Source organism: Erpetoichthys calabaricus, chromosome 6 (assembly GCF_900747795.2).
Source record: "Erpetoichthys calabaricus chromosome 6, fErpCal1.3, whole genome shotgun sequence".
NCBI classification, from domain to species: domain Eukaryota; kingdom Metazoa; phylum Chordata; class Cladistia; order Polypteriformes; family Polypteridae; genus Erpetoichthys; species Erpetoichthys calabaricus.
This window is the reverse complement of record NC_041399.2, coordinates 120,733,055-120,760,869: the sequence shown is the minus strand read 5'-3', so window position 1 is coordinate 120,760,869 and position 27,815 is coordinate 120,733,055. Positions and strand designations below refer to the sequence as shown.

The 27,815-nt window shown below is 37.1% G+C and overlaps 1 protein-coding gene across 6 annotated transcripts in view; it reads right to left on the bottom strand.

Annotated features, from left to right (window-relative positions):
• asic1c (acid-sensing (proton-gated) ion channel 1c) overlaps positions 1–27,815 on the bottom strand; it is a 1,328,607-nt gene that overhangs the window by 156,656 nt on the left and 1,144,136 nt on the right. For 2 of the 6 annotated variants that reach the window (XM_051928821.1, XM_051928823.1), the window contains exon 3: positions 21,369–21,496. The exons of the other annotated variants lie outside the window; for them this stretch is intronic. In XM_051928821.1, the coding sequence (XP_051784781.1) occupies positions 21,369–21,496 (128 nt within the window). The remainder of the gene's footprint in view (positions 1–21,368; positions 21,497–27,815) is intronic. 6 annotated transcript variants of the gene reach the window in all.

Here is a 27,815-nt window from a genome sequence, read left to right as displayed (position 1 = left end):
CTGTGTGTTCTGTCTGGGTCCCATTTTGGTTCTCTGTGTTCAGGTTGGGCGGGATCAGCATCGTTCCTCTGGACTCTTGGTCTGACTGAAGTAGCAATGCTATTCAGTAATCTCTGCATGCACCTCCGTGTCTGTCCAGGGCTGCCTTCTCACCCGGAAGACTAGGTGTTCTAGGAGGGTGTGATCCAGGATGTCAGACACCACCATCTCAACAATCCGTTCTGCAGTGTTCTCCCCAGGTCATAGTCAGTGGGCCAATTTGCCCCATATATCTAAGATTCTCATGGGCTGCTCGTGATCAAAGCACCAATCCCTACAAGTACTGAGCCTGACAAGTTGGGGTGAGCCCGTAATGTGTCAGTAGATTCATCCTTAGGGTAAGGTAATCCGCAGCAGCTTGCTCCTCTAAGTCATAATAAGCATGTTGCTAAAGAGAGGTTTGCCCACTCACACAGCAGCCACCATTGTAGGTCAGCTGTGCACTCAAAAATCAATAAAAAGGTTTCTATATTGTCTTGTGGCCACATCAGGATGAGTAGTTATACGAGTCCTTGGCCCCTGCCTAGCTGATGTGCATTGTTAGCCTCACACCACGCTTCTGCATCCAAAAGCTCAGCCTGTTGTAACAGAAGCTGGTTTACCTGATTGGCCAGCTGCTGCACTAGCTCCACCAGGCTGCCTGGATCTGCCATTGCCTCCAATCAAAATGATCCTGCCGATTACGTCAGTTGTGGCCTGGTTCAGTAATTACAGTTTGCAAAGAAAGAAGAATTTGAGGAGCTAACTAGGTTATCCCATTTAATATCCAACAATATAAACAAAAGACATGTTCTTTGGCATATTTGCCCTATGGGTTTCGGGCTGCAAATGAAAACAGAAGATACAGTAATCCCTCCTCCATCGCGGGGGTTGCGTTCCAGAGCCACCCGCGAAATAAGAAAATCCGCGAAGTAGAAACCATATGTTTATATGGTTATTTTTATATTGTCATGCTTGGGTCACAGATTTGTGCAGAAACACAGGAGGTTGTAGTGAGACAGGAACGTTATTCAAACACTGCAAACAAACATTTGTCTCTTTTTCAAAAGTTTAAACTGTGCTCCATGACAAGACAGAGATGACAGTTCCGTCTCACAATTAAAAGAATGCAAACATATTTTCCTCTTCAAAGGAAACAGAGAGGAAAGCAAACAAATCAATAGGGCTGTTTGCTTTTAAGTATGTGAAGCACCGCGGCACAAAGCTGTTGAAGGCGGCAGCTCACACCCCCTCCGTCAGGAGCAGGGAGAGAGAGAGAGAGAGTTTGGTTTTCAAACAAAAATCAATACGTGCCCTTTGAGCTTTTAAGTATGCAAAGCACAGTGCAGCATGTCCTTCAGGAAGCAGCTGCACACGTCCCTATCGTCTAGGTGTGCGAACAGCCCCCCTGCTCACACCCCCCTACGTCAGCGCAAGAGAGAGAGAGAGAGAGAAAGTAAATTGGGTAGCTTCTCAGCCATCTGCCAATAGCGTCCCTTGTATGAAATCAACTGGGCAAACCAACTGAGGAAGCATATACCAGAAATTAAAAGACCCATTGTCCGCAGAAACCCGCGAAGCAGCGAAAAATCCGCGATATATATTTAAATATGCTTACATATAAAATCCGCGATGGAGTGAAGCCGCGAAAGGCGAAGCGCGATATAGCGAGGGATTACTGTATTCCACTTTCAGCCGCAAGTTAAGTTCAGTCTACTTGGGAGCTGTCATGTCACTCATGCTAAAATGACACCTCTTTCCAGGAAGCCAAGTCATTTATAGAGGGGGAACTGGAAGGGGAAGAGTGAGTTGCTCTCACCAAGTGGTTTCTCAGTACTGTGTAGAAATAAGGAGATGACATAACATAGTTCGACAGAACCGACATGCATGCTTGACAAAATAAGCATTAAGACTATTTTCTTACTCAAATAGAATTGTTTCTTTGTTCCAGACATTATACAGAGCACTGTAGTACTTAGCTGAAGCACCTTTGGCAACAATTACAGCCTGGAGTGTTCTTGGGTATGACACAAAAAGCTTCATACACCTGGATTTGGGTATATTCTTCTCCTCCAAACTCAGACTGGATGGAGACCATCAGTGGACAGCTATTTGTGGGTCTCTCCAGAAATGTCTGTTTGGGTTGAAATCTGGGCTGTGGCTGGGCCACTCAAGAACTCTAAGCCACTCTTGTGTTGCCTTTGCTTTGTGCTTAGGGTCATTGCCCTGAGCTTAGAGCACTCTGGAGCAGGTTTTAATTGTGGATACCTCTATACTTTGTTCCATTCAGTTTTCCCTCAACCCTAATCTTCCAGTCCCTGCTGCTGAAAAACAACACCACATATAATTCTGCCCCCACAATGCATAACCTTTGAAATGGTATAACGTAGGTGATGAGCAGTGCCTGTTTTTTTCCAGATGTTATGCTTAGAATTGAGATCAAACAGTTCAATCTCGGCTTTGTCAAACTTGTTTACCATAGCCTGAGTATTTTTAGGTACCTTTTTGCAAACTCCAAATGCCCTTTAATGGATGATTTGGGCACTCTGTGACAACCCACAGATTAATAAAGTGTTGCAGTGATGGTTGTCTTTCTGGAAGTTTCTTCCATCTCCACACAGGTTCTCTTGACCTCAGCCAGAGTGAGTACTGGGTTCCTTGTTACCTCTCTTATCAAGGCTTCTCTCCCCCAATTGCTCAGCTTGGTTGGACAGTGAGTTCTAGGAAGACTCATGCTGTTCCAAACATATTTCATTTTATAATTTTGTAAGTCACTGTACTCTTGGGAACCTTCAATGTTTCATTCATATTTTGAATCCTTCCTTCATCACAATCCGGTCTCTAAGCTCTTTAAGTAATTCCTTTAGTCACATTGCTTAGTTTTTGCTCTGATATATACTGTCAATTGTAGGACCTTTCCAATCAAATGAATTTACTACAGGTGGACTCCAAAAAAGATGTGCAAACATCTCAGCGATGATCATTAGAATGGGATGCCCCAGGGACAAATTACAAGTGTCATAGAAATACCTGTATCAATGTGATATTTCAGTTTTTTTTTCTCAATAATGCTGTTTTTGCTTTGTCGTTATGGGGTATTGATTGTAGTTTGATGAGGGAAAAAAATGAACATAAATTATTTTAGCTTAAGGCTATAATAGAACAAAACTTGGAAAAAAAAAGTGAAGCAGTCTGAATACTTTCTGAAGGTACTATATATAATTTATATAGTGTGCACATATTATGAAATAACTTGGTTAAAGGGTGAGAAGAAATTCATCCTTTCATCATCATCTAGTAAAATTAATTACAATACAAATTCTAAAATTAATGTTTTTGAAGAGTTTTATCGACGCTCAAAAAATCTAAAAACGTTTTGTGGATTAAAAGTGAATCTTATAGACTAAAAATGAAAAATATGTTACTTTGTTAGAAGAAATATTTATAAAAAACATCAATGCCATTTTATTTTCTTCTCTTTAAAGAAACATATTGTATTTCATGTTCCTATTGCTTGACAGTACTGTTAATGTTATTGACATTATGATTTATTATTCAACATACTGTATATCCCACAAGTGAGAAATAAATAAAAACTAAGTGTTTAATGTATGGGAAACAGTTACAATGTAGTGACCTGTGGTTAAGTGAGGTCCGCTGCAGGTTGATGAGTTTTTAATAAATAAATAACTCTAATTTCCGCACTTGCATCTTTTGGTGGGGGCATGGTAGCATGGAAAGAGCGGTTCTCATGTGCGATGCAGGAGCAGATGCCCCCGCACTTAGTGTACAGGTGCAGGATCGCCTGTGACCCAAATTGGTGCCTAGAGCTGCTGACTGACACAGCTGTACCATGCCCCCCATTTTAAAGGGAAAGTGTGAGTGTTAGGAGGGGGGAAAATAGAAGGGACGGACAATACTGCTCATTTACTTTTCGATCCGTAACCGGGTGATACGGAGGCCAGTATTGTCGATACCAATACTGATCCCAATAATGATGCAGCCAGACTGTCTCTTGCAAGAACGGTTAATCTTTTGTAAAACCTTAAAGTACTTGTGGACATGAAAAAGTCACATTTTAAAGACTTTTTATTAGTAGACCATTACATTACAAAGATCGGACTTCTTTGTTTGTTTATTAACAAAAATTATTAAATGTTCAGTTCTTGCAAACAATCTGTGGAACAACAACAAGCATTACCGTTATATTTTCTTATTAAAAACTAGGGGGCTCCGCCCCCTGCTCGCTTCGCTCGCCAACCCCTGTGTTTGGTTAATCCATCCATCCATCATCCAACCTGCTATATCCTAACTACAAGGTCACTGGGGTATACTGGAGCCACTCCCAGCCAACACAGGGCGCAAGACAGGAAACAAACCCCGGGCAGGGTGCTAGCCAATCGCAGGGCTCACACACACACACCAAGCACACACTAGGGACAATTTAGAATCATCAGTCCACCCAACCTGCATGGTTTTGGACTGTGGGAAGAAGCACCTGGAGGAAAGCCACGCAGACACAGGGAGAACATGCACACTCCACGCAGGGAGGACCAGGGAAGCGAACCCAGGTCTCCTAACTGCGAGGCAGCAGCGATACCCACTGCACCACCATGCCGCTGTTTGGTTAATTGGATATACAATTTTAAAACCTTTTTTTTCTTTGGAATTGTTTCAGTTTCATTAGTTGCACTTTTTACTTTAAAGGTTTATTAAAAACAATATATGGAATTACCTTTTCTTCAAGATCGCATTGAATTTTGAATTTGTTTTTGGAGATACATTGTGACAACGCAACGCATAATCGCCCGTGAGTGAATATTGTTTCTGTTTCTCTAATAAATAATCCAACGTTTTCTAATGGTTGTCCCTTTGATTTGTTAATTGTCATAGCAAAAGCTATTCTCACGGTAAACTGTAAACATTTTAATACGAATGGCATATCACGATCTCCTTTGGTGTCTAATGTTATTCGCGGAATATATACATCACCTTACTTGTCACCTGTTAAAATTTGCATCGCTTCTCTGTCATCATAAATATACACCTGACCGAAGTGTGTATTCTTTGAAATTAAACTTGTCGTTGCTTTAACTGTTGTGGGACGACCTTGCTTTGTCCTGCTATTTTTTCAATTACACCTGGCTCTGATGATTAATCACCTTTTGTTTGCGCTAATGAGATCTTTACTATCTTTTTTTTTTGATACTGTAGCGACTGATGTAAAAAAGTGTCACAAAAGTTTTACTTGAACAATCGCCAACTTCGTAACCCCAAACACAACTGTCTAGCACCCTCTCCTACCCATCCTCCCCCGGGTCTCGCCACCCCCTTACCACATCAATCAGTACTCCACCCCCCCCAATCGGACCTATCAGTCACTTAAAACAAAAAAGGCTTCAACCTGCTGGCGAGCTGCCTGTTCTGCTTGTTGCATGTCGTTGTTTTAAGAGCTGGGCGCACATTATGCGTGTCTGCCAAAAGCAATCCAACAACTGCTTTGTTAGAGGTCTGTGGACTTGTTTTAAATGATGGCTCACTGACTTATCTCGCACGACGTTGTAAAAACAATAATTGTCCTTTATTTCCGGCCCGGGCGTGGTTAAATTTCTTTCTTGTAGGACGTATAACGCTGCTCCCGTTTATGAAGTTCTAATCTTTTAATTCTGAGCCCTATTGGACATTCTTTATTTTCAATTCCACTTGTTCTGGGCTGATTATCACTTTCCTTATTTTCTAAATTTGAACCTAGATTATTGTTTTGCTTTTTAGCATTTTTTTCTCTCCACTGCATTTGGGTCTCTTTTCTCTGCGCTTTTCTTTCGTCTTCATTTAGTCGTTGACGTTTCATTTCTACCCTATTCACTTCATTTCTACTGTATTGACCTTATACACTTTACATGCACTGAGAGCCATGGAGCTGTGTGTGCTGCATGACTGCCTTTACACTACTGATTTTTTTTTTCTGCCCGTGGTCTTATCTTGTAAGTAGGGCGTGTCTTGCACCGTGGCAAGTGTCTTTGGTCTCGCGGGTCTTTAAAATTGTCTTCTGAGAGGATCATGTATCGTAGCCTTGCTTTTGCTTTGCTTTCCAGGATTTCCTTTTATAATAGAGAGACATGTAAAAAGCATTGCATTTTTTGGCTCAAGAATTACATTTTTATTTTTTATTGTAAAATGTGCTAAACACTAAAAGTATGTAGTCAGAAGTATAAAAAGTATAATAATGATGCAAATACTATGCACGTGTCACTTTCAGATTCTTCAATCACTTTCGGTTTCAATGTCTTTTTCAATTACTTTTTTTTTTTAAACATTTTATTGAATTTAATAAAATCAAATAACATTCAAGCAAGTCAAGTTTTGCAAAACTAGGTTTGAAACAAATCAACCCCCACCCATGAGAAAGAGAGCTAGGCCAAAAGAGTAAAACTTTAAAAGTAGGAAAAATAAATAAATAAAAAGGAAGAGGATCTGCGTCCTCAATTTAAGTGCTTATTCTAAAATATCATTGATTAGATCCTGCCAGGTTTTGAAAAAGTTTTGTACAGATCCTCTGTTAGAATTTGATTTTTTTCAATTTCAAATAATATATAACATCAGTTACCCACTGACTTGAAAGGGATGAGTTAGGATTCTTCCTGTTGAGCAAGATAAGTCTACGTGCCAATAGCCAAGTAAAGGCAATTACAGTTTGTTTGTCCTTCTCCACTTTAAGCCCATCTGGAAGTACACTAAACACAGCCGTTAGTGGATTAGGAGGAACTGTGTCTCCAAGGCTATCTGAAAGGCATTTAAAGATTTTGGTCCAAATGAATGATAAATGATATTAATTTGGTGCACATCCAAAACATATGGCTCAATGAGGCTGGAACTTGATTGCAACTTTCACAGGTTGGATCTTGCCCTGGAAACATTTTGGACAATTTTAAACAAGATAGATGCGCTTGATATATAATTTTAAGTTGAATAATTGAATGCCTTGCACATATAGAGCTAGAGTGAATTCTGTGCATGGCTGCCTCCCACTTCTTTTCTAAAATGTTGAGTAAGAGATCCTTTTCCCACTGTACTCTGGGGTCATTGAAAGGGAGGGACTGTAAAAAGTTTTTATATATTATAGGAATGCTCAAGACTGATCAATATTTTTTCTGGAATAGAGCTTGATGGGAGGTGAGGAAAATTGGGCAGGTTTTGTTTAACAAAGTTTCCAGTTTGGAGGTAGTGAAAGAAATGTGTTGCTGGAAAGTTAAATTTTGAGGGTTGCAGGGTTGCCCTTTTGATATGAGGATGTTCTGAATTCCAAATACATAAGGTTATTATTGAATCTAACTTCTTAAAAAATGATTTATTGATGTATATTGAAATGTTATGAAATAGAAAAAGAAGCTTAGGAAGGATATTCATCTTGACAGTGATAATTCTTCAAGCTAAAGTGAAATGAAGGGTAGACCATCTATGCAAGTCTTGATAATTTTTTCCATGCAGACAGCAAAATTATTTTGTTGATAAAGAGCTTTATACTTACTTGTGATGTTTACCCCTTATTTAAAATGATCTGCAATGATAAAAGGGAAGTGTACAACCTAATTTTGTGTGCTTGAGAGCTCACTGGAAAGAGCAAACTTTTATTCAAGTTAATTCTGAGATCAGAAATCTTGGCGGTTTGACCAAAATTCTATATCACAGTATTTTTCAAAATTATACCGGTTTCACGGTATTCAACGGTATTTTTTTCTCATGTATGAGTGGATGTTAACCACATTTTCCACTGCAATTACTGCAGTAGACCGGGTAAGAATAACCTATTCCACTGTTATGAGCATTGTACATTGTACAAAAAAACATTTTAATGTGCACACAAGTATAAATACAGGTTTGCATGGCCCCATAAAGTGATAGTTTTCAAGGGGGTGGCACTAATGAAGAGAAGGTATCACATTGCATGACAGATGCAGTCAAAATATAGAACCTTTTTATTGAACAAATTTTGCAAACAACTTAAACTATAATTTTGACAACATATTTTCAATCATCCAAACAGAGAGAGAGAGAGAGAGAGATAGAGAAATAGATAGAGGCATTTAGACTTGTGCTTGTCAAAAGTTGTATTACACTGAACATGTCTTAGAAAAGGAATAAATAGTAAATATTTTTGTAAACCAACTACACTTTCTGTTAATGTTAACAATCTCTGTCCACTGACACATTAAAGTGACTTTTTAAACTAAATAATAACAATAAAATAAATAACAGTATTATTACTGATAGTTGCACTATTACTTCAAGACTTCAAGCCCAGGTGCATTACACAGTACAGTATTCACCAAATAAAAATAAAATAAAACAAGTGCAACTTGGTGATGACATCTTTACCAACTGAACCATCATTTAGGCAAACTGCACTAATGTTGACCTTGCTTTAAGGTAAGCCATATACATAAATAATAAAACTGCAACTTGTATTTATAATGCTATTTGTGGTATAGCCCTACGGAATCGTATTAGGGCCACGGTGAAGAAAAAAAAATACGGACATAGGGAAGAAAAAAAACAAACTATATGTCGAGAATAAAGTCGACATGTTGACTTTAGTCTCGACATTTCCACTTTAATTTTGACGCTTATGTCGAGATTAAAGTTGACATTTCCACTTTATTCTCGCTGTTTATGTCGAGATTAAAGCCGACATTTCCACTTTATTCTCATAGTTTATTTTATAATTAAAGTAGAATGTCGTAAACTAAACTTCATCCTAAAATCAATATTTACTAGGTTTTCTCAAACCCCGTCATAAGTTAATGTAGCACATTAAATGCTTTGTGTTAAGTGTTCCCCAACCCAGTTGTTAATCGCTTCTTAAACTGACTTCCTCTACACTAAGAGGAGGCGCAGGCAGCTATCGCCGCACAGAATACATTCACTTCATTATATTTCTGCTCTCTGACAATGTAGAATGCTAAGATAAATACTTGATATCATTTTCATGATGAAATGCATTAAAGCAGGTATTAAACATGCACGGTAGTGTAGCGGTAGTGCTGCTTCCTCGCAGTAAGGTGTCCCCAGGTGTATGTTCAGTGTAGAGAACTTTAAGACAGGTGTGACGAGGCTCCAAAAAAACTGGATGTATGAATGGGTATCGCACAGGTTTAACTTAAATATTGTGTAAATGTTGGGTTTGTGATCTGGTGGTCGGAGACACGAACACAGAATTCAATGGATGTTCTTCTGAGCAGGCTTTCTTTATTGCATGCATGCTGTCTGTCTGATGTAACAAACCCCCAGTTCCTATCCTTTCTTTTTCTTTCTCCACATAACCAATCACCATACAATAAATGTCTTTGTGAAATTAAAACTAGTTATAAACTTAGCCCACGGAGTGTTCAGAACTTTAAAAAAATCTTTGTTATACATGTTTAATTATGCCATCCATTCAGGGTTGCGCCCATCCTAGCAAGCATTGTGTGCGAGGCAGGAGCAAATCCTGAACGTGTCGCCAGCACATCGCAGGGTGAATACGAGCAAAACATATACTAGCAGGGTCAATATAGCATAACAAAACCCCACATCCTACATGACCTTGAAAGGAAACTGAAGCACGCCGAGTAAACCCACCAGAAAACATTCAAATTCAAGGCAGGGTACACCCGAGACACCCTTGCTGCAAGGCAGCAGTGCAACCTCCACGAAGCCACGCCCCCAAATGATTAATACATGCTTTAATGCATTTCATGATGAAAATTATATCAAGTATTTATCTTAGCATTCTAAAAGTTCAGAGAGCAGGAATATCATGAAGTGAATGTATTCTGTGCGGCGATCTCTGCCTGCGCCTCCTCAGTACAAGAGGAAGTCAGTTTAAGAAGCACGTACCGATTTAACATGGCTCGGGGAACACTTAACACAAAGCATTTTATGTGCTATATAACTTATGACAGGGTTTGAGAAAATCTAGTAAATTAAATATTCATTTTACGATGAAGTTTAGTTTACGATGTTCTACTTTAATGGCAAATTACGACAATAAAGTCAACATGTCGACATTAATCTTGACATAAACAGCGAGAATAAAGTAGAAATGTCGAGAAAAAAGTCAACATGTCGACTTTATTCTCGTCATAAGCGTCGAGATTAAAGTGGAAATGTCGAGAATAAAGTCAACATGTCATCACACTATTACACAGTACCCAGGTACATTACACTGTATTGAAAAAAAAAATAAAACAAGTACAACATGGCTTGCAGTATTATCCAGTAGTACAGAAACAGTATTCACACATTTGAACATGATGGTCCACATCCGACCTTTTAAAACCAAAGTATCTCCAGGCAACGGACGTGACTCCATTTTTACTGCTCGTATCATTGTCAAGAGAGTGTAATACTTGGGCTGTTAAAAACATTGTTAACGAGATGCTATTATTACTAGGAATGCCTGCAGGTGAGAGGAGAAGACAGGAGAAGACTGTTGCTTGGGTAATGCTTGGGAGTACTGATTTTAGCTTTTAGTTTTTACAGTCCTAGTGATACTCAGTTCTAATGCTAGGAAATGGGAAGTAATTTTAGAATCAAATCTTTTTTTTTTTTTTAAATAGACATAATAAATATATTAAGTTTGAAAATGTGTTCTAAGCAAATCCATTCATAAAGCTATAAATGTAACACACTCCTCCCTAAAAACAAACATTGATTATTTTCTGTTCAAACAATTACAACAACTTTACATCAAATTTCAATACTAATGTTGCCCGGGTACAGCCTGCCTTTATGGAAAGCTTCTTTAAGAATAGACTGTAGCGGAGTGTCTGTGCACTCTTCTAATCACCTCTATTGTTAACTCCTCATACTCAGCAAAGTGATTAACGTATGTTCTTCTGACATGTATCACATTTTGCCTCATTATTGTTCACTCAGTGGAGTAAAACAACTGCAAACAACATGTCACTTTCTTTCTGCCATTGTCTCACATACACAACTCCACTGCTTTCACTGGTGGACCCAATATGAAGGCTGACTGTACTTGTTGACGGTCAGGTTTAAAGGGAAGCATTGGGGCTCATTGTTTTTATAGACTGTCTCTGGTTTTTAAACTCCTTGTTTTTAAGCACCTTTTATTTTTAGATTATTTATTTACTGAACATTTTGGAGCAACAGCACTTTGACGGAGTGCACCGTTCATTTGATTATTTTTAATAAAAGCACAGTTCACTTTAGGACCTACCCCCTTGCATTGCAATGTGTGTTTTGTCCTTATCTGCCACGCTCATCACAGTCATGACTATTGACAGTGTTGGGTTCAAGAGGTTCCCAAAATGGCAGTGGGAGCATGTAGCCGACCCTCACCATCACATAACCACAGAATTAAATGCAAATTGAAAGAAAAACCCATTCTTCATGAATATCAAATGTTCTCTACTGGGGGTACCTGTATACTGTATGTTACAACTATACATTGGTGATAATCTTTGTCTTGTTCTTTTAAACAGCCACATTTATTTATTAAAACACAATATAAACTTATGGCCTACTATCAAGTTTAAAACAATTGTGACTTACATTTATAATAGGAGCCACAAAATAAACATTAAATATTAAATATTTTATAAAAATATTATTAAGCAATGTGCACTTCATTATATATTGTGGCTTTTGTGCTCAGTTAAACAAATGTATTACATGCACAAACATACTTACCAACATGAGTTGTGGAAGAGCCCAGAGATATTTTCTAAGGATGTGACTGATGGAAATGTTATTTTTCTTGCTAGCACAAAAATGCATTACATATATTTTATATGATAATGTGAAATGAAAAACTCCTCAATAAACCATTAATGTTCACAATTACATTTAATTTTTTAAAACTTCTTTCCAGAGATCATCTTCTACCAATATCTACATCAGCTAACTTAAATTATGTTATTAAAATGATTTTAAAAATGATTAGAATGATAGTCATTGCTAAAATTATGCAGATTAAAGTGTTTTTATTCCATGTTCTGTAATATAAGGAAAGATTTCACTTCACATTTTACAGACAAACCTAGTGATCAGGTCTATTATTTTCAGCAGGAAAGTACTGAGCAGACAGCAATAGATAAGCAGACGTCATGCAATAATTTTCACAAGGGCAGTCCTGAGGGGGAAACAAAGTGTTATGAAAAATGATGTCAAAAAAAAAAAATGGACAAACAAATACAACTGGAGAGACTTTTGGACAAGACAAGAATCTCTTTCAAATATCTCCATTAATAAAATGTAAAAAATACAGTGAAGTCAAGATTAAAATATAATTAAGTGCTTAAAATAGCATGAAAAGTTTGACATTCAAGAGAACCTGCATCCTGAAATAAATTATTATTTGTATTTGTGGTTGTGGGGTGGTTTTTTTTATTAGTTTCATGGAGATTACTTGGAAAAATCCCCAAACTGTTGAATACTAAGTTTTTGACTTATTGAATTTTACAGCATTTTTATAAATCTCCGTTATTTAAAAATTAATCACACTGTATGGTTCATGAGATAGGCTTATTTTAATTTCATGCTTTTTCCTATACTATAGACACATTGCTTCAACATTTTTAAAAATAAAATAATAACAGTTACATTATTTAAATAATTTCAGGATAATCTGAACCAAAAGCAGAAAAAGTATTATGTATTACCTTCTCAATTATCCTCAATCACGAGACACCAATAACAAACAATTTATAATATCACTATCTTTGATGTGTTTTTAATTTAACTGTAAACATTTAGCACTGAGAAGAGAAAGCAACTAAACAAGCTAAAATGGCTATTAAACCTTCTGCCTGGAGCTAAAAAAAAGTCCTTATGATACTGAAATTAGAAGTTCACTAATTTAAAAGTCTCCAAAAGCAAACATCCCACAAAACAACACTATGCACTCTAGCACAAAATCATCACTCATTAACACAGCTTGTACTCAAGCATATTGAGTTGTTAAGACTACATATAAAATACTCTCCAGTCCTGAGTTATTCTTGGATTCATTGTTCTATGAACCAGAAACCCTACCTGCAGTTTCACTCTTTGTAGTGTTAATGGGCTCACATCAAACTAGAGACAAACTACTTTAGATAGTTTGGAATCTAGTTAGGCCTGTCTTAGACACTTTCCCTTGTGAGGTGATGGTTCCCTAGGAGAAGACTTGGTTACTGACCAAGAAAACACAGGAAGAGATATACCTCATTGTCTGGAAGCATCTGAAAAGTCCACAGAAGGGACAGGAATATGCTCCAGGAATTAATACTTGAACAGTATGTTTTAAGGTAAACCTGTGTCATTGCTTCTCTTCCTTCTGTCATTTCATTATGAAAATATCCCTATTGGATAAAATATTTTTAAAAATTACTTAGAATTCGTAGAATTATGTATTTATTTTATTAATTACTTTCTTAGCTTAGAGTGCTACAGTGGACTACAGAGGATTGTTGCCCAACCTGCATTACCAGGTACAACACATGAACCAGTTCTGGACAGAGCTCATGTCTACTTGCAGGACCCACTCACTAATACAGAGTCAATTTGCAGTAGTGAATTGATCTAACTGGTATGTTCTAAAGAATGTTTTCTTTTTTTTTTTTTCTTCTTTTTTGGTGCACTAGATCAGCAGGAGTCATCACCAACATAATTTTTAATTTCCATTTGTGCATGATTTTCGTTTTTTAAATACTCTGTCATTGTTGCACAATATCTCTCACTGTAGAAATGACAACAAAACCTAATCCATTTATCACTGTGCATAATCAACTGTCTTTTACAGTTCCTTCCACTTGTTCCATAGTTTACTTAAAAATGGCGGGTCATGGTATTTTGTGTATTCATGCATACAAGAAATTTAAATATATTTTAACTGGGGTTTTTGTGTTGTCTCTTCCAAAGGGTTCTGATTCAATTAATGTAATTTTACATTCTGGCATCTATTGTGTGCTGTTTCACATTTAAGCAACTGTTTTTTAACAGCTGTGTGAGGTCTTGCAAACATTGGACTGCATTAGTAAATTACTTCCATTGTTTTTTTATCCATGGCTATGACATAAATTGTCCCTTGCTACAGTAGTTATTTTAATTATGCATTATATGCAAAATATTCTACTAAACATGGAAACCTAAGGTTTTTGTACTCTATGTGTATACACACACACATATATATTATATATATATATATATCGTCACCCATGTCCATCTGTGGGACACCTCAAAGACTCTTACCAGGTATGTAACACCACGCTGTGGCAAGAGAGGGCGCTGCTGGTAACAGGCTTGTATCTTTTTTGTTCTTCAACCCAGAGAAGATGCTTCTGAGGATAACTGACCATTTCCCTTTATAGTGGGACCGGTATAAAAGGAAGACACCCCTGAACATCAGCGTCTCATTTGGACCAGTACCTTTGAAAAGGATGGAGCTCCGCAAAACTTTTGAATGTATTAATTGCTATAGGCATTGGGGTAGTTTACATTTACTTTAGTGATATCAGGTGTCTGTTTACTATATATGCTACCAGAGTAAAGGGGGTGACCCAACTATTTCTTCCACCCATCCTGTCCACTCTCTCTCTCTAGATATTATATATATTATATATATATATATATATATATATACAGTGGAACCTCGGTTCACGAACGTCTCGGTACATGTACAACTTGGTTTACGACCAATAAGTTCTCCAAACTTTTGCCTCGGTTCACGACCACACACTCGGTATACGAACAAGCCAGGTTCCCTTTCGGTTTGTACATGTTCAGTCTCTCCCTGTGCATTTCCTGTTCAGCGAGCAAGAGAGAGAGCGAGAAAGTGCGGCACACACACACAGAGGCAGCGCGAGAGAGAGGCAGCACAAGAGACAGAGAGAGCCGCGCACACACACAGGAGCACTCACGAGAGAGGCGTGCACGCACACAGGAGCGCTCTAGAGAGACACACACACACAGGCGCTCCAGGCTCGCAAAAGAGAGATGCACGCACACACACACAGGCGCGGGAGAGAGAGGCGCGCTCACACACACAGGCGAGAGAGAGAGAGAGCGAGCGAGTGAGGGACGCATAAGGTCGAGAAGGCTTGTTTTTGTTTTCAGTTCTATTTACAGTGATCGGTTCGTAGCCTGCATTGTTGCAATGTTACTTTTCTTGGTGGTTTATTAAATTACAGATTTTTCAAATGTTCATTTTTTCCCCTGTGCTTAAAACTCATTAAAAAAAGTGTTTTTAGCGAGCGGTTCCTAGCACTATAGCGCAAACTATTGCAGTGTTAGTTTTCTCTGTTGTTCAAGGTTTTCTCAGTGTTATTCAATGTTTTTACATTTAGTTTACCATTACGCTTTGCATTCTATGGTATAATTAACTATATTTGTGCTTAAAAACTAAAAAATATATATATTTACATACAGTTCGTACGGTCTGGAACGGATTAATTGTATTTACATACAATCCTATGGGAGAAATTGCTTCGGTTCACGACCAGAGTATTGGAACGAATTATGGTCGTGAACCGAGGTTGCACTGTGTATATATATATATATATATATATATATATATATATATATATATATATAATAGAGAGAGAGAGAGAGAGAGAGAGATGTAGATCACATAGTACTCATATGTCCAGCTTTGCTTCTCCTGTAGATGTTACTGTAGTCGGTTTACATGAAGAAAGAGTCTAATTTAGAGATAGTGAAAAAGATATGCAAATTGGCATGATTGGTTAGGACATGAACAGCTTTAGTGTAAACTAAAAATTGAACTGGCTTAGCCTGTTTAGAACATTTGTCTAATTCGACTTGATGCCCTACAGTCACCATTTATAATCAGTAATTGACCCGATACAGTACTGTGTCGTATCATACCACCTCTTGCACCTACCACCTCAGTACATTTACACTAAAAACAATCCTGTGAAAATAAAAGTTTATTTTTTTTAAATTAAGTTAGTCCTTATTGTAGTTGTCTGATCAATATTTCATATAATTAAAAATTTTGTTGATTATAAAACTCATTAATTGGCACTGTCACTAAATCCTTCAAAAATGACGGATATAAGTTTCTGATCCAATGTTACCTAATTAGACAGATTTTTCAATTTACCCTTTTTTCCCCAAATCTATACAGAAAACTATAACCGTAAATGTAATATCTAATGAGAAATTTCAGCATGGCTTTTAATTTGGTAACAACACATAAAAACATTTTAACTTATAAATTCTAATGTCAGACAATGAAATATATAGACTACTGTTGTTATGCTTTTAAAATTCCTGCTTTTGGTGCTGTTGATCTCATCAACCTCCTAAACAGGCTGCAGAATTTAGCTGGCTTTTTGGGGCCTGTTCATAGTTGGTTGACTTTATTGTTACCAGATTGTTTTCAGTATGTGTAGATGTGTGAAGACAGCACTCCCTCATACCTGTTTTCAATTAGGTATGGTCGCCCTCAGGTTGACTACTGCAATCAGACCTACTTGTTTTCTTCTGTCTTTCATTGTGTATTATGGGATTGTAGTGGATGTTACAATTGGTTGTTTTATTAATCTGCTTTTGCACGATTGTTTATATTGTGTTTATTTTAACCCTTTTTTGTACAGCACTTTGGCATAACCTCTATTGTTTTAAATAGGCTTTTATAAATAATCTAATCTAATGTTTAGTGTTCATATATGATCCCATTAGTAGATACATTAGGAAAACACAATGTTAACCTTTCCTTCATTTGCTTATGACACTTGGCTTTATTTATCATTTAAACTAAACATATGTCTTGAATTGAATCATTTACCTTTTTAACTAATGTAAAACAATGGAAATTATGAAAAAGAAATATTTAGTGGATGCAGAATAAAGCAATGCTAAATTCAACTCAAAATACTTCAATATTGGTTTTCCTGAATCCATTTAAAATTTAGGTGATCTCTGGCATTGATTTAACCTTCTTCTGCCATATACCTGTACTTTCTAAAAACTATTTCTCCAGCCTGAAAATATTACTAATTTAAGGATTGTTTATTAAACTCTTTCATCTTGAAAAGATACTTAATTAATTTTAAGTATAATTGACTATTGTAATATTTTAATTGCAACTTGTTTAAATTGTTCACTTACTACTCAACGGTTAATTCAAAATTTGATAATAAATATCATAAATAAAAAGTATAACCGTATAACACCACTTCTTTAATCCCCTCACTGGCCTCCAAATAAAATTAGAAATTATAAAATTATCTTTCTCACCTCCCCTTTACATAATTAGGACTTATTAGCATCTTTACTTTAAGGAGTACATTACAATCTCAAGATGCAGGTCTCCTTAAATTCTGAGAATAAGTGTAGGATGGGAGGCAGAGCTTTTAATTATAATACACTTAGATTTTGAAATGGATGACACACTAATATTAGGGAAGCCTCAACACTTAAATCATGGTTGAAGATGCATTATTTTACCATTAGCTTACCCTTGAGTTGCAAACTCTGTTGTTGTTTTATACTGCTCTTTATATTCCATTTTTGAAGTAATTATTTTTGTTTTACCATTACAAAGTCTATTCCTTTTTTCTCTTCTCTGTGCCTATGCTAGCATTTGGTTTACCTTAGAGAGGATTCATTGTCACATATAGATTGTTTGCCTATCATATGATCCTTTTTGAATGTCACTGACCTTGGAGAGGAAGAATTGATCTTAAAACCATCCTGTTTTTGTATAGATTCATTATCTGTGTAGTACACCATACTGTATATAAATGAAAGTGTGATTAATAAGAATACATTGATTGAATTTTTCATGAACATCCATATTTTCTCATACAAATTCTTTGTCAAAGCAAGTATAATTCATTCCTTCACTGATAGACTTCTTTTTCAGAAGATTCTTTAAATGTTTGCTAAAGGGGTTGTGCAGCTATGGAACATGTCAAGTTGAAACATCCTAATTATCTTATGTTGTTGTAAAATCATTTTTGTAATTTGTCTTTTGTTACTCTGTCTGCATTCATGTCATTGAAAGAGAAGATTACATTTTGCTGAGACATTTGCACATGTTATATGTATGGTGACTGAAAAAAACACAGTCTCAATGCCAATATGTCTGATAGAACTGGCTAGAGTGAAGAGTGAGACTATAACAGAAGTCATTATACTATCAGTAAAGCAACATCGCTTAGCACTCTGTGGTAAAATCAGATGATGGCTAAGTTTGTTTTAAGACATTGTGAGGAGGAGCATTACTCATGATGCCTTTAAATTTGTAATGTATTCTCCTTTCTGTAATGGTTTAAAGTTAGTCCAATGTCTTGTAGCTGGCCTTTCTGATCATTGGATTTCCTGGTCATATGACTTTACCTGTCTCCTAGCATAAAATGTTGAAGTTCAAGGTGCTAAACTAAGTGATTCCTGTTGATGTATATTACTCTTCTATGACCAGGTCATTATTAGCATATAGCATTTTAAAAAAGCAGTAAAATACAGTAAAACAATGTGTCATCTTTCAATTACCAACATTATTAAATAAATTACTGAATGTTATGCTGGTAAAATACACAATTATGGTTCTATTATCACTCATTCAATAAAGAGTAAATATTTTAAAATTGTTTAAGAAATACTAATGTTGAACTTAAAAACACTGCTGAGAAATCAGATGTCATTTGAAAATTACTATGTATATGAGTATACCTTGGTTAAGCAATAAAGAACTTGCCCAAAAGCTAAGTGACCTTGTAACATAGCAGTTAGTAGCCGCTGTCTCACATATCATATGGTCACATCCTCATAAGTTCTTGTTTAGTTTCTATCTGTCATAATTAAGCTTTTAGTTTTAGAATTTAAAGAACTGAGTAGCAAAACACAATTCATTGCCTCAAACATTGTGCTCTATAAAAAGAGAGGCATGATGTAGCTATTAAGGAGTTGGATTTTTCTTATGTCACTCAAAAAAACTGAAATATCTTACATATTTCTGAGCAAAGAATTAAATGCTAAGCAAATGTTATTGAACATGTGTTCACATTTTTTTCTCCTAGGAACCTGTTTATTTTCAAAAGCACATTGTTACATTACCTCTGTATTATCTGTGTGCCAGGGTTTTAAGGTTTCTTACATTTACATACTATTGCAGTAATTTGTCTGTTTATTAGAACTTTTCTTTCTGTTTTATTTTTTACTAGTCATAGGCACACTGAATATCGCTCTGCCGTGGGCGTTTTTGCTACATGTGGTATGAATCAAATGAGGCAGGATACCATGAGCATCACTGGCAAGTAGCAGAGTCAACATTCCATGCTTAAGCTTCAAGTAACAAGCACGAAAGAAAAGAGACATTGCTAATTTAAAAAAGAAAACTATTTGCTTTGCTTAGTTTATATTGTTTAAGAGTGGGCTCTTTTGTTAGGACACTTTTGGTGAGACGTAACTTGAGATGTTCACTTGAAGATAATGCAGACTGCTTTGATAGTTATACATTGCAAAGCTTTAATCATTTGACTATGATTTGAGGTGACCACCCCAGTAAAACTGTTTTTAATGATTCACACTCTTAATGTTTTGATTACAATGCTGTTTTCTGAGTAGTTATGCTTGGCCCATCAAAATAAAATAAGTGATAAAACAGCCAAAAGGAAATTCAATTGAAATCAATTTGTTCTTTTACAGAATTCTTCAATGAGCACTGGCTCAGTGTACTGCAACAAGTTTACTGCTATAGTACAATTTACATGATGTGGATAAATATAAATAAGTAGAAAACACAGAAAAATATCAATTTAAAATTGACTAACCTAAACAAATTGTGATAGTATAAATTCACTGAAAATATAATTTAGATATAGCCATTTTTAAAAATTGTATTGCTATTATAATTTGGTTTTATTTTCATTTTTTTTGTTTCACAGTAGTCTTTATTCTTTTTTAATGATTTTGTTTTTCCACTATGTTTTTTATTTTGGGTTAGAGGGTCTCCATCTTTGTTTTCTATGGGAACCACCATTTTCTGGTCAGTTTTTTTAGTACTCAGTATTGCACTGCTATATGAGGATGACCGTGAGTGCTCAAATGTGTAATGTCACCATTATAATGGCATAAAGGTCAGTATCATGCACTTATAAATTGTCCAAGAGTGTGGATACTAAACAATTAAAATGATATGTTTTAGTAATAGCTGTTTGGTTTATGGACAAGAGTTTGTAGCTCTTCACTTTGAATTTTTGAGTTTAGTTCTTTAGCTTTTGATATGGGCTAAGATTTTTGGTGAAAATTTGTCTCCTGCTCCCCTATCCACTTGCCTAAGTAGCACCGTCCATATTTCAATCCTTTGGCAGAACAGTTGCAAATGTTTATATTAATTTTTTTATTTTTTTTTTTCATTCCTTTCTGTTTATTTCTAATCATGGTATCATATGTGAGTGAGTGACTTTTGATGTGGGTACCTGATGTTGTCAGCTTCTGAAAACATGTTTTCAGAAAACAGAAATGGCTGAATTATGTGATTACTTAAAATTACTTAAAATAATTTCCCATTATTACCTATGTTTACAGTATAATTGTAATGAATGTCATAATTCAGGTATCGATTTTGAAATAAAAATCTGGTTATTTATGTATTTGTTTATGAAATCAGTGTAAGCTTTTAATTGGAAGTTTCACTATATTTTGACTTTTTGAATTTTTCCATCTCCTATGAAAAAAGTATGACAAGCCCCTAAATAGAATGTGTGCCATCCCCTAGTGTATTAAAGGCAGCCTTTATATACAGTACATCATTGGTGAAGAGAGGTATAAGGGGAAGCACTGACTGTGTTATGGATTGCTGAAGTGTCAATACTGATTGCAATATACACAAACATTTTTTATATATTGTAGGTATAGTTGGCCACTATTATTATGCATTACCTCTAAGCCCAAATACTTCTCCACCTCAGTTTTGAAAAGGCCTCCCTCAGCAAGAAATGTTTTCTATTAGACTTGAGAAACAGAAGACAATAGCTGGCCTAAGGATTTGCACGTTCCTTTGACAACAGTGAAGAGGTAACATTAGCAAAATCTAGCCAAGGATTTCAATTGCCAAATTTATATTAAATATTTAGCTCAATAATTCTAAAAGTACAGCCAGGTATACATGCTTTAATGACGTATCCAAAAATGGCAAAGTGAAGAAACACACTAAATAAACAAAAACAAGCTCCGTGGAAAATTAGGCAGCTTGACTATCAGAAATAGCTGTTTATTATATCAAAGAGACACAATGGATTAAGCTGTTGTGATGTAATGAGAGGTAAAGCCACACATATTTTAGCGCTTAAGAGACTCAGTGCAGCATGCAGCAAACCTGGCTGATACACTACCCGCTGTTCTTGCGTGGAAACAAACGTCTGGAAGCCTGGGGCGACCCCAAAGCCCAGTTCATGAATATATGGTGGCTCGAAGTGGCTATGAAGCTGCACCTTCACACCGGCCTCATATGACGTTTCCTCTGTGAAAAATGATTGACACACCAAAACAAATACACAAATAAAAGGAATAGGTACATTTATAAAAGCAGAACATCTATTTTAGAAATAAAGACTGACTTTTCATGTATGTAAGGAAAAAAGAAGAAAAACTGTAAAGGTTTCAGAAAGCGTAAACTAAAACCCAAATAAATTGTACTTGAAATAAAAACAAAAGGGACGGTGTATATAATAACATCTTTCACACCACATGTGTGTTTACTTAAATTAGACCAGATAAGACAATGAGAAAATGCAACTTTTATTAAATAGTGTTTGACTAAGATTTAAAATGTAAACTTTTTAAAATGCCCAAGTAAAAGTTACAGTAAGAAGACAGAATACAGAAACAATGTAAGAAAAATACATTTTAAAACTGTGTTTAGTTTCTGTAAGCATTCATTATTCATTTTACAAAATCTGAAAATGTAAAAAAGCACTCTTACATTTCATATAATTATGTACATTACATTACAGAAATAGAAAAACAATATTTATCTGTAGTTATATAATTTGCCAAGGATATTCCACAATTAACCAAGTTTTAATTAATTATAGTATACTTTTGGTGAAAGCATTCCTTTAAGTAGATGAAATATTTTAAAATTTAAAGATTATGTTTAATTAAAATTTTAAAAGCTCTAACATTTTAAAGTGTTTTATGAGCTGTTTTTACAATTTTCTATATTGAAAGATGTAGTGTACCTAATCCTTTGTGGTATATCCTTGAAAAATGTATTTTCCTACAAAAACTATCTGAGCTTGTTACTTATATTATATCTGCTAATTTGTCAAGTATTGTCATAGCACCTAGTTAACAACCATGTGTGGTATGTGCCTCACTGGCATTACCAGCAATTAAATAAAATTAGTTTAGTGTCCTCTGCAGTGTTAAGTGAGAGTCATTTGTTTGGGGAAAAAAAGGACAAAAAAGTACAAAGAAAGGAAACTTGCCTTTTTCTTTTCTTTTAGATAATGCAGAGAGACGTCTTTGCTGAAGATATGAGCCTTTTGGGGAGCATCGCGGCGGGTCTCGTGTAGAGTGGTAAGGCGGCCCTGCCATTGACCCGCCGGGATGGCCTTCCACTCGTGCGCGTGTCTCTCCCACAACCTCATAACACCAGGGGCCTCATGTATAAACGGGGCGTATGCACAGAAATGTTGCGTACGAACGTTTCCACGTTCAAATCGCGATGTATAAAACCTAAACTTGGCGTAAAGCCACGCACATTTCCACGGTAACTCATACCTTGGCATACGCAATTTATCCACCCGGTTTTGCAGACTGGCGGCACCCAGTGTCAAAGCAGTGCTACTGTTCCTGTGTGATCACCCTTTCTTTCTTAGATCCACATTCCTGGCGCGGCTTTATAAATACACTGAAATTAACTGCATATTGTTTATTAGTGTAATGCATCTGATTGTAATTAACCTGTAGCAATATAATGGTCCATGGAATAGCCATAGTATTCCAAATACCATAACTGCTTTAGCATTGTAACTCTCACTGCATCTTCTTCTTCTTTCAGCTGCTCCCATTAAGGGTTGTAACAGCAGATCATCTTTTTCCATATATTTATATCACTGTATCTGAGTGGGAAATCACAGCAGCAGCTGATCGGAAAGAGAATTATCGGTACACAGCATGAAGCAGATGCTGCCTAAGCCACAGCAAAATGCTTTAGAGACTTCCCAGTACAGGACTTTGCGGTTTAGAAACAGTTTCATCCCAAGAACTATAAACGCACTCAATCAGTCCATCAAGTGCTCCTTGTAGAACTGTTTGTACTTATAAGTACAATCACCTCACTGTAAACTTGGGATACAGTTATAATATTGCACAACCTGCGCCACTTTATAAAGCGCGTATTTACATATGATAACGGTATTCATTTTTAAGATGAAATGCAGCAAAATATGTTGATTATATTATACAGATAAAACTTTAACTTCATTTAAATAATCTGTATTGTTAATAATTAAACATGTGAGGACACGGTGCCGCAGCACTAGCTAGTTCAGGGATTGTTCCTGCATTGCATTGTATTATTGCTGGTGCTGACGCGACACTGGAAAGATAGACAGATAGAATAATTAAACACGTACTACGAAGATATTTCAATGTTCCTTAAAAGTTTTGAAGAATCGGCATTCTAAGCTTACAGATGGCTTCACGTCTATTACATAGCTGATTGTGTGGCGATTGGGTTTTTGGAGAAAGAAAAGTAATGACAGGAATTGGAGGTTAGTACGTTTGAAAGAGACAGTACTGCTGTGATAAATTATTTCATTGAAGTTCGCGCATGGCGCAGCAAGCTTCTTGCGTGAGATATGAACAATCACTGCACCACCATGTTCCCATGTTTAATAACATGCTTTCATTCCTATCATCATGAAAAAGATATCATGTATACATCTCAGTATTTTAATTATTCAGAGAGCTGTAATATCACGAATGTAATGGATTCTGTGTCCTGTCGGAGAAAGAGAAAGAACGGAAGCACGTAGTGATTCACACACATAGAGCACATAGAAGATCAAACACAGAACAAAGCATTTAATGTGCTACTTGAGAAACTAGTAAAATAAACGATTTTAAGATGAAGTTTAAGATGTTCTACTTTAATGGCAAAATAAACTACGTGGCACTGTGTGCCTATTTTTTTGTCTGTACTCTAATTAAAGCTTTCATATGACACTCAGATGGTGGGCTACTACTCGTCTTTTCACGGCGACTTTGATATGTTACAACTTCTTTTTTATTTCGGGCACTGTGCGACTTTGTGAACTTGATCTTTCGAGTTTCTCCGGCACTCTGTCACTCTATCAACTTTCTTTTATTGATTATACCACTGTTTAAACCAACAAATAGTATGTTTTTCCTTTGCCTCCACTTGGTATTCGCTGAAATTCTTATATTTTCCCCTGTGCTTTTCCCATTGTCTTTTCACAAAAGGCGTTCCGGGCACGTCCAACCGGGAGGAGGCCCCGGGGAAGACCCAGGACACGCTGGAGGGACTATGTCTCTCGACTGGCCTGGGAACGCCTTGGGATTCTCCCGGAAGAGCTAGAAGAAGTGGCCGGGGAGAGGGAAGTCTGGGCATCTCTGCTCAAGCTGCTGCCCCCGCGACCCGACCTCGGATAAGCGGGAGACAATGGATGGATGGACAAAAGGCTATTTATATTGATTTGCATATTCAAAGAGGCGTAATTCTGGGAGGAGTTGGGGCGGGACAGAAGGCGTGTGCACGTGCGTTACTTTTCACGCTGATCGGGATTTATGTAGTGGAAGAACGTGAAAGTTTGCGTGCGCACAGATTCCTGCATCTGGATTTTTCTGTGCGTATGCACAATCCCGCTTTTGTGCTTACGCCATGTTTAGGGTTACCACTTTTAATACAAAAAAATAAGGGACGCATACTGCAGCGGGGGCCACATCCCGTATTACCCAATCAAAAGTAGGAAAGGAGGCATCTTCATAAAATGTGTGTGGGATGATTTGCATGAGACGCTGCTTTAAAAAAAATGATAAAAAAAATACGGGACAAAACCCGTCTTCAAAACGGGACGTGCAATTTCATTCTCAAATACGGGACGATTCCGTATTTTAAAGGACGGGTGGCAATCCTAACCATGTTATAGTGTGAGTTCTATGCACGGCGTTATACATGAGGCCCCAGAAGAGTGAAAATGTGCGAAACGCCTTAGTATTTGTTTGCCGCGGTTTAGAAAAGGGGTCCCGTATGGGCAGTTGTCTGGGCAGTAGCTCAGGGAAGGAAAAAAAATTTAAAGTGCTTACTTTCACTTAAGGCAGAAGTGCAGTCCATGTCTCAAAGGCTGGCACATGTACGCACGCACAAATGTGCCGGCTGCTTGAATTTTTATAGTAATTGTGCTGGACAGGAGACGCCACCTTTCACAGACGCGTTCACGTCATCGCGTGCCAGCGGAGGGATGACGTAGAGCAGTTTAATTGGTCGGCGTGAGGGCTTCGAATACAAAAGGGAATTACGGTCTCTAGAGGGGGTCTTCTGGCTAGATCTTGCTAATAGAAAGGTACTTGGTAGAACTCCGTTTTGAATTTACCAAACACTATGGCTTGTGCCTTGAGTATTGTAAATATTTTTTCTTGTATATTTATTGGGTTGTGGTTAATGGTGCACTTTATTTTTGTATATACACTTTTTCTCTTTTTCTGTATTTTGAATATTTTTGTTTTTGGTGAATCCTGTACTATACACTGTTTGAAGGAGCAGCTTCCTGACTTGGAGCATTGTGGAGGAAGACCACTTCATATTGGTTTTTGTGCATATGTGGGCTTCACTAGTTTGTGTGCATTATTCTTTTTCATTTGGGACTTTCAGTCAGCATTTTTGAGTTCCATTTAATTACTGTTTTTGTGTGTCATTTGCAGTATTGGACTGTGTATTGATATATAAATTCCGCAGGGCATTATTTTTGTTTCTCTTTAAGTGCACCCGTAAATAAAACCTCACTTTATATTTTTTCAAAAAACCCATCCCTTTTTGGGTCCGTGTCTCCCAGTCTTATACCATCATCCTGGTCACGCTCGGTCCCACATACTAGACACCTTGAGTGTAGGCTGGTGACCCCAATTCCCACTACACTGGGTGTCACACCATGTAAGTGTGCAGAGAAGAAAAACACATATCATTAGCTTACAGACCAGATATACAACAAAACAAGTTACCATTAGGCTCATGTTTTAAATGTAAAATACCAATTTGTGATGCCAGTAAAGCCATATGTTCACAAAGTACTGATACTTTTCAAAATAATTTATATGGATTAATAAACTAAAGTATAAAGCTCTTTAGTTAGCAATTTAAAATCCTTGTTTCCAGTATTCAAGCCATTTTCTGATAATAGTTCATTTCAGGATCACAAGGAGATAGAGCCTACTCTTCCTAAAAAAGCAGAAACCCAGCCCATGGACAGATAGCCAGTCCATAGGGTATGTGCTTTCATACTATCCATCGATCCATCCATTTTCCAACCCGCTGAATCCGAACACAGGGTCACGGGGGTCTGCTGGAGCCAATCCCAGCCAACACAGGGCACAAGGCAGGAACCAATCCTGGGCAGGGTGCCAACCCACCACAGGACACACACAAACACACCCACAAACCAAGCACACACTAGGGCCAATTTATAATCGTCAATGCATCTAAACTGCATGTCTTTGGACTGTGGGAGGAAACCAGAGCACCCGGAGGAAACCCACGCAGACACAGGGAGAACATGCAAACTCCATGCAGGAAGGACCCGGGAAGCAAACCTGGGTCTCCTAACTGCGAGGCAGCAGCGCTACCACTGCGCCACCGTGCCGCCCTTTTTTCTAAGATATCCATCCATCCATTTTCCAACCCGCTGAATCCGAACACAGGGTCACGGGGGTCTGCTGGAGCCAATCCCAGCCAACACAGGGCACAAGGCAGGAACTAATCCAGGGCAGGGTGCCAACCCACCACAGGACACACACAAACACACCAAGCACACACTAGGGCCAATTTAGAATCGCCAATCCATCTAACCTGCATGTCTTTGGACTGTGGGAGGAAACCCACGCAGATACGGGGAGAACATGCAAACTCCACGCAGGGAGGACCCGGGAAGGGAACCCAGGTCCCCCAACTGCGAGGCAGCAGCGCTACCCACTGCGCCACCGTGCCACCCGCTTTCATACAATGTCAATTTAAATTTGCTAGGTAACATGAGTTTTACAGATGAAGCAGGACATCCGTTTCCTGAGAAAAATTACCATATACTCTTAATAAATTCTCTTGTGAATTTCCCCTTGGGATTAATAAAGTATCTATCTATCTATCTATTGAGAAAGCATATTTAGAATTAAGGTGCTTCAGTCTGTCCAAATAATAAAAGTATGATGCTAATAGAACTATAAGAAGCGTGACACTTATGTATTAAATAAGAATGTGTTAAGCCAATCGAACAAAATGTAATCCAATACAGACACTAAGTGTATTCTTGTAAGACAAATGTACTAAACAGAGGGGACTGGGCGGTCTCGTGGCCTGGAACTCCTGCAGATTTCATTTTTTTCTCCAGCCGTTTGGTGTTTTTTTTTGTTTTTTCTGTCCCCCCTGGCCATCGGACCTTACTCTTTTTCTATGTTAACTAATGTTGTCTTATTTTAATTTCTTATTTTGTCTTTTATTTTTCTTTTCTTCATTATGTAAAGCACTTTGAGCTACTTTTTTGTATGAAAATGTGCTATATAAATAAATGTTGTTGTTGTTGTTGTAAACTATCTTTTAAGGT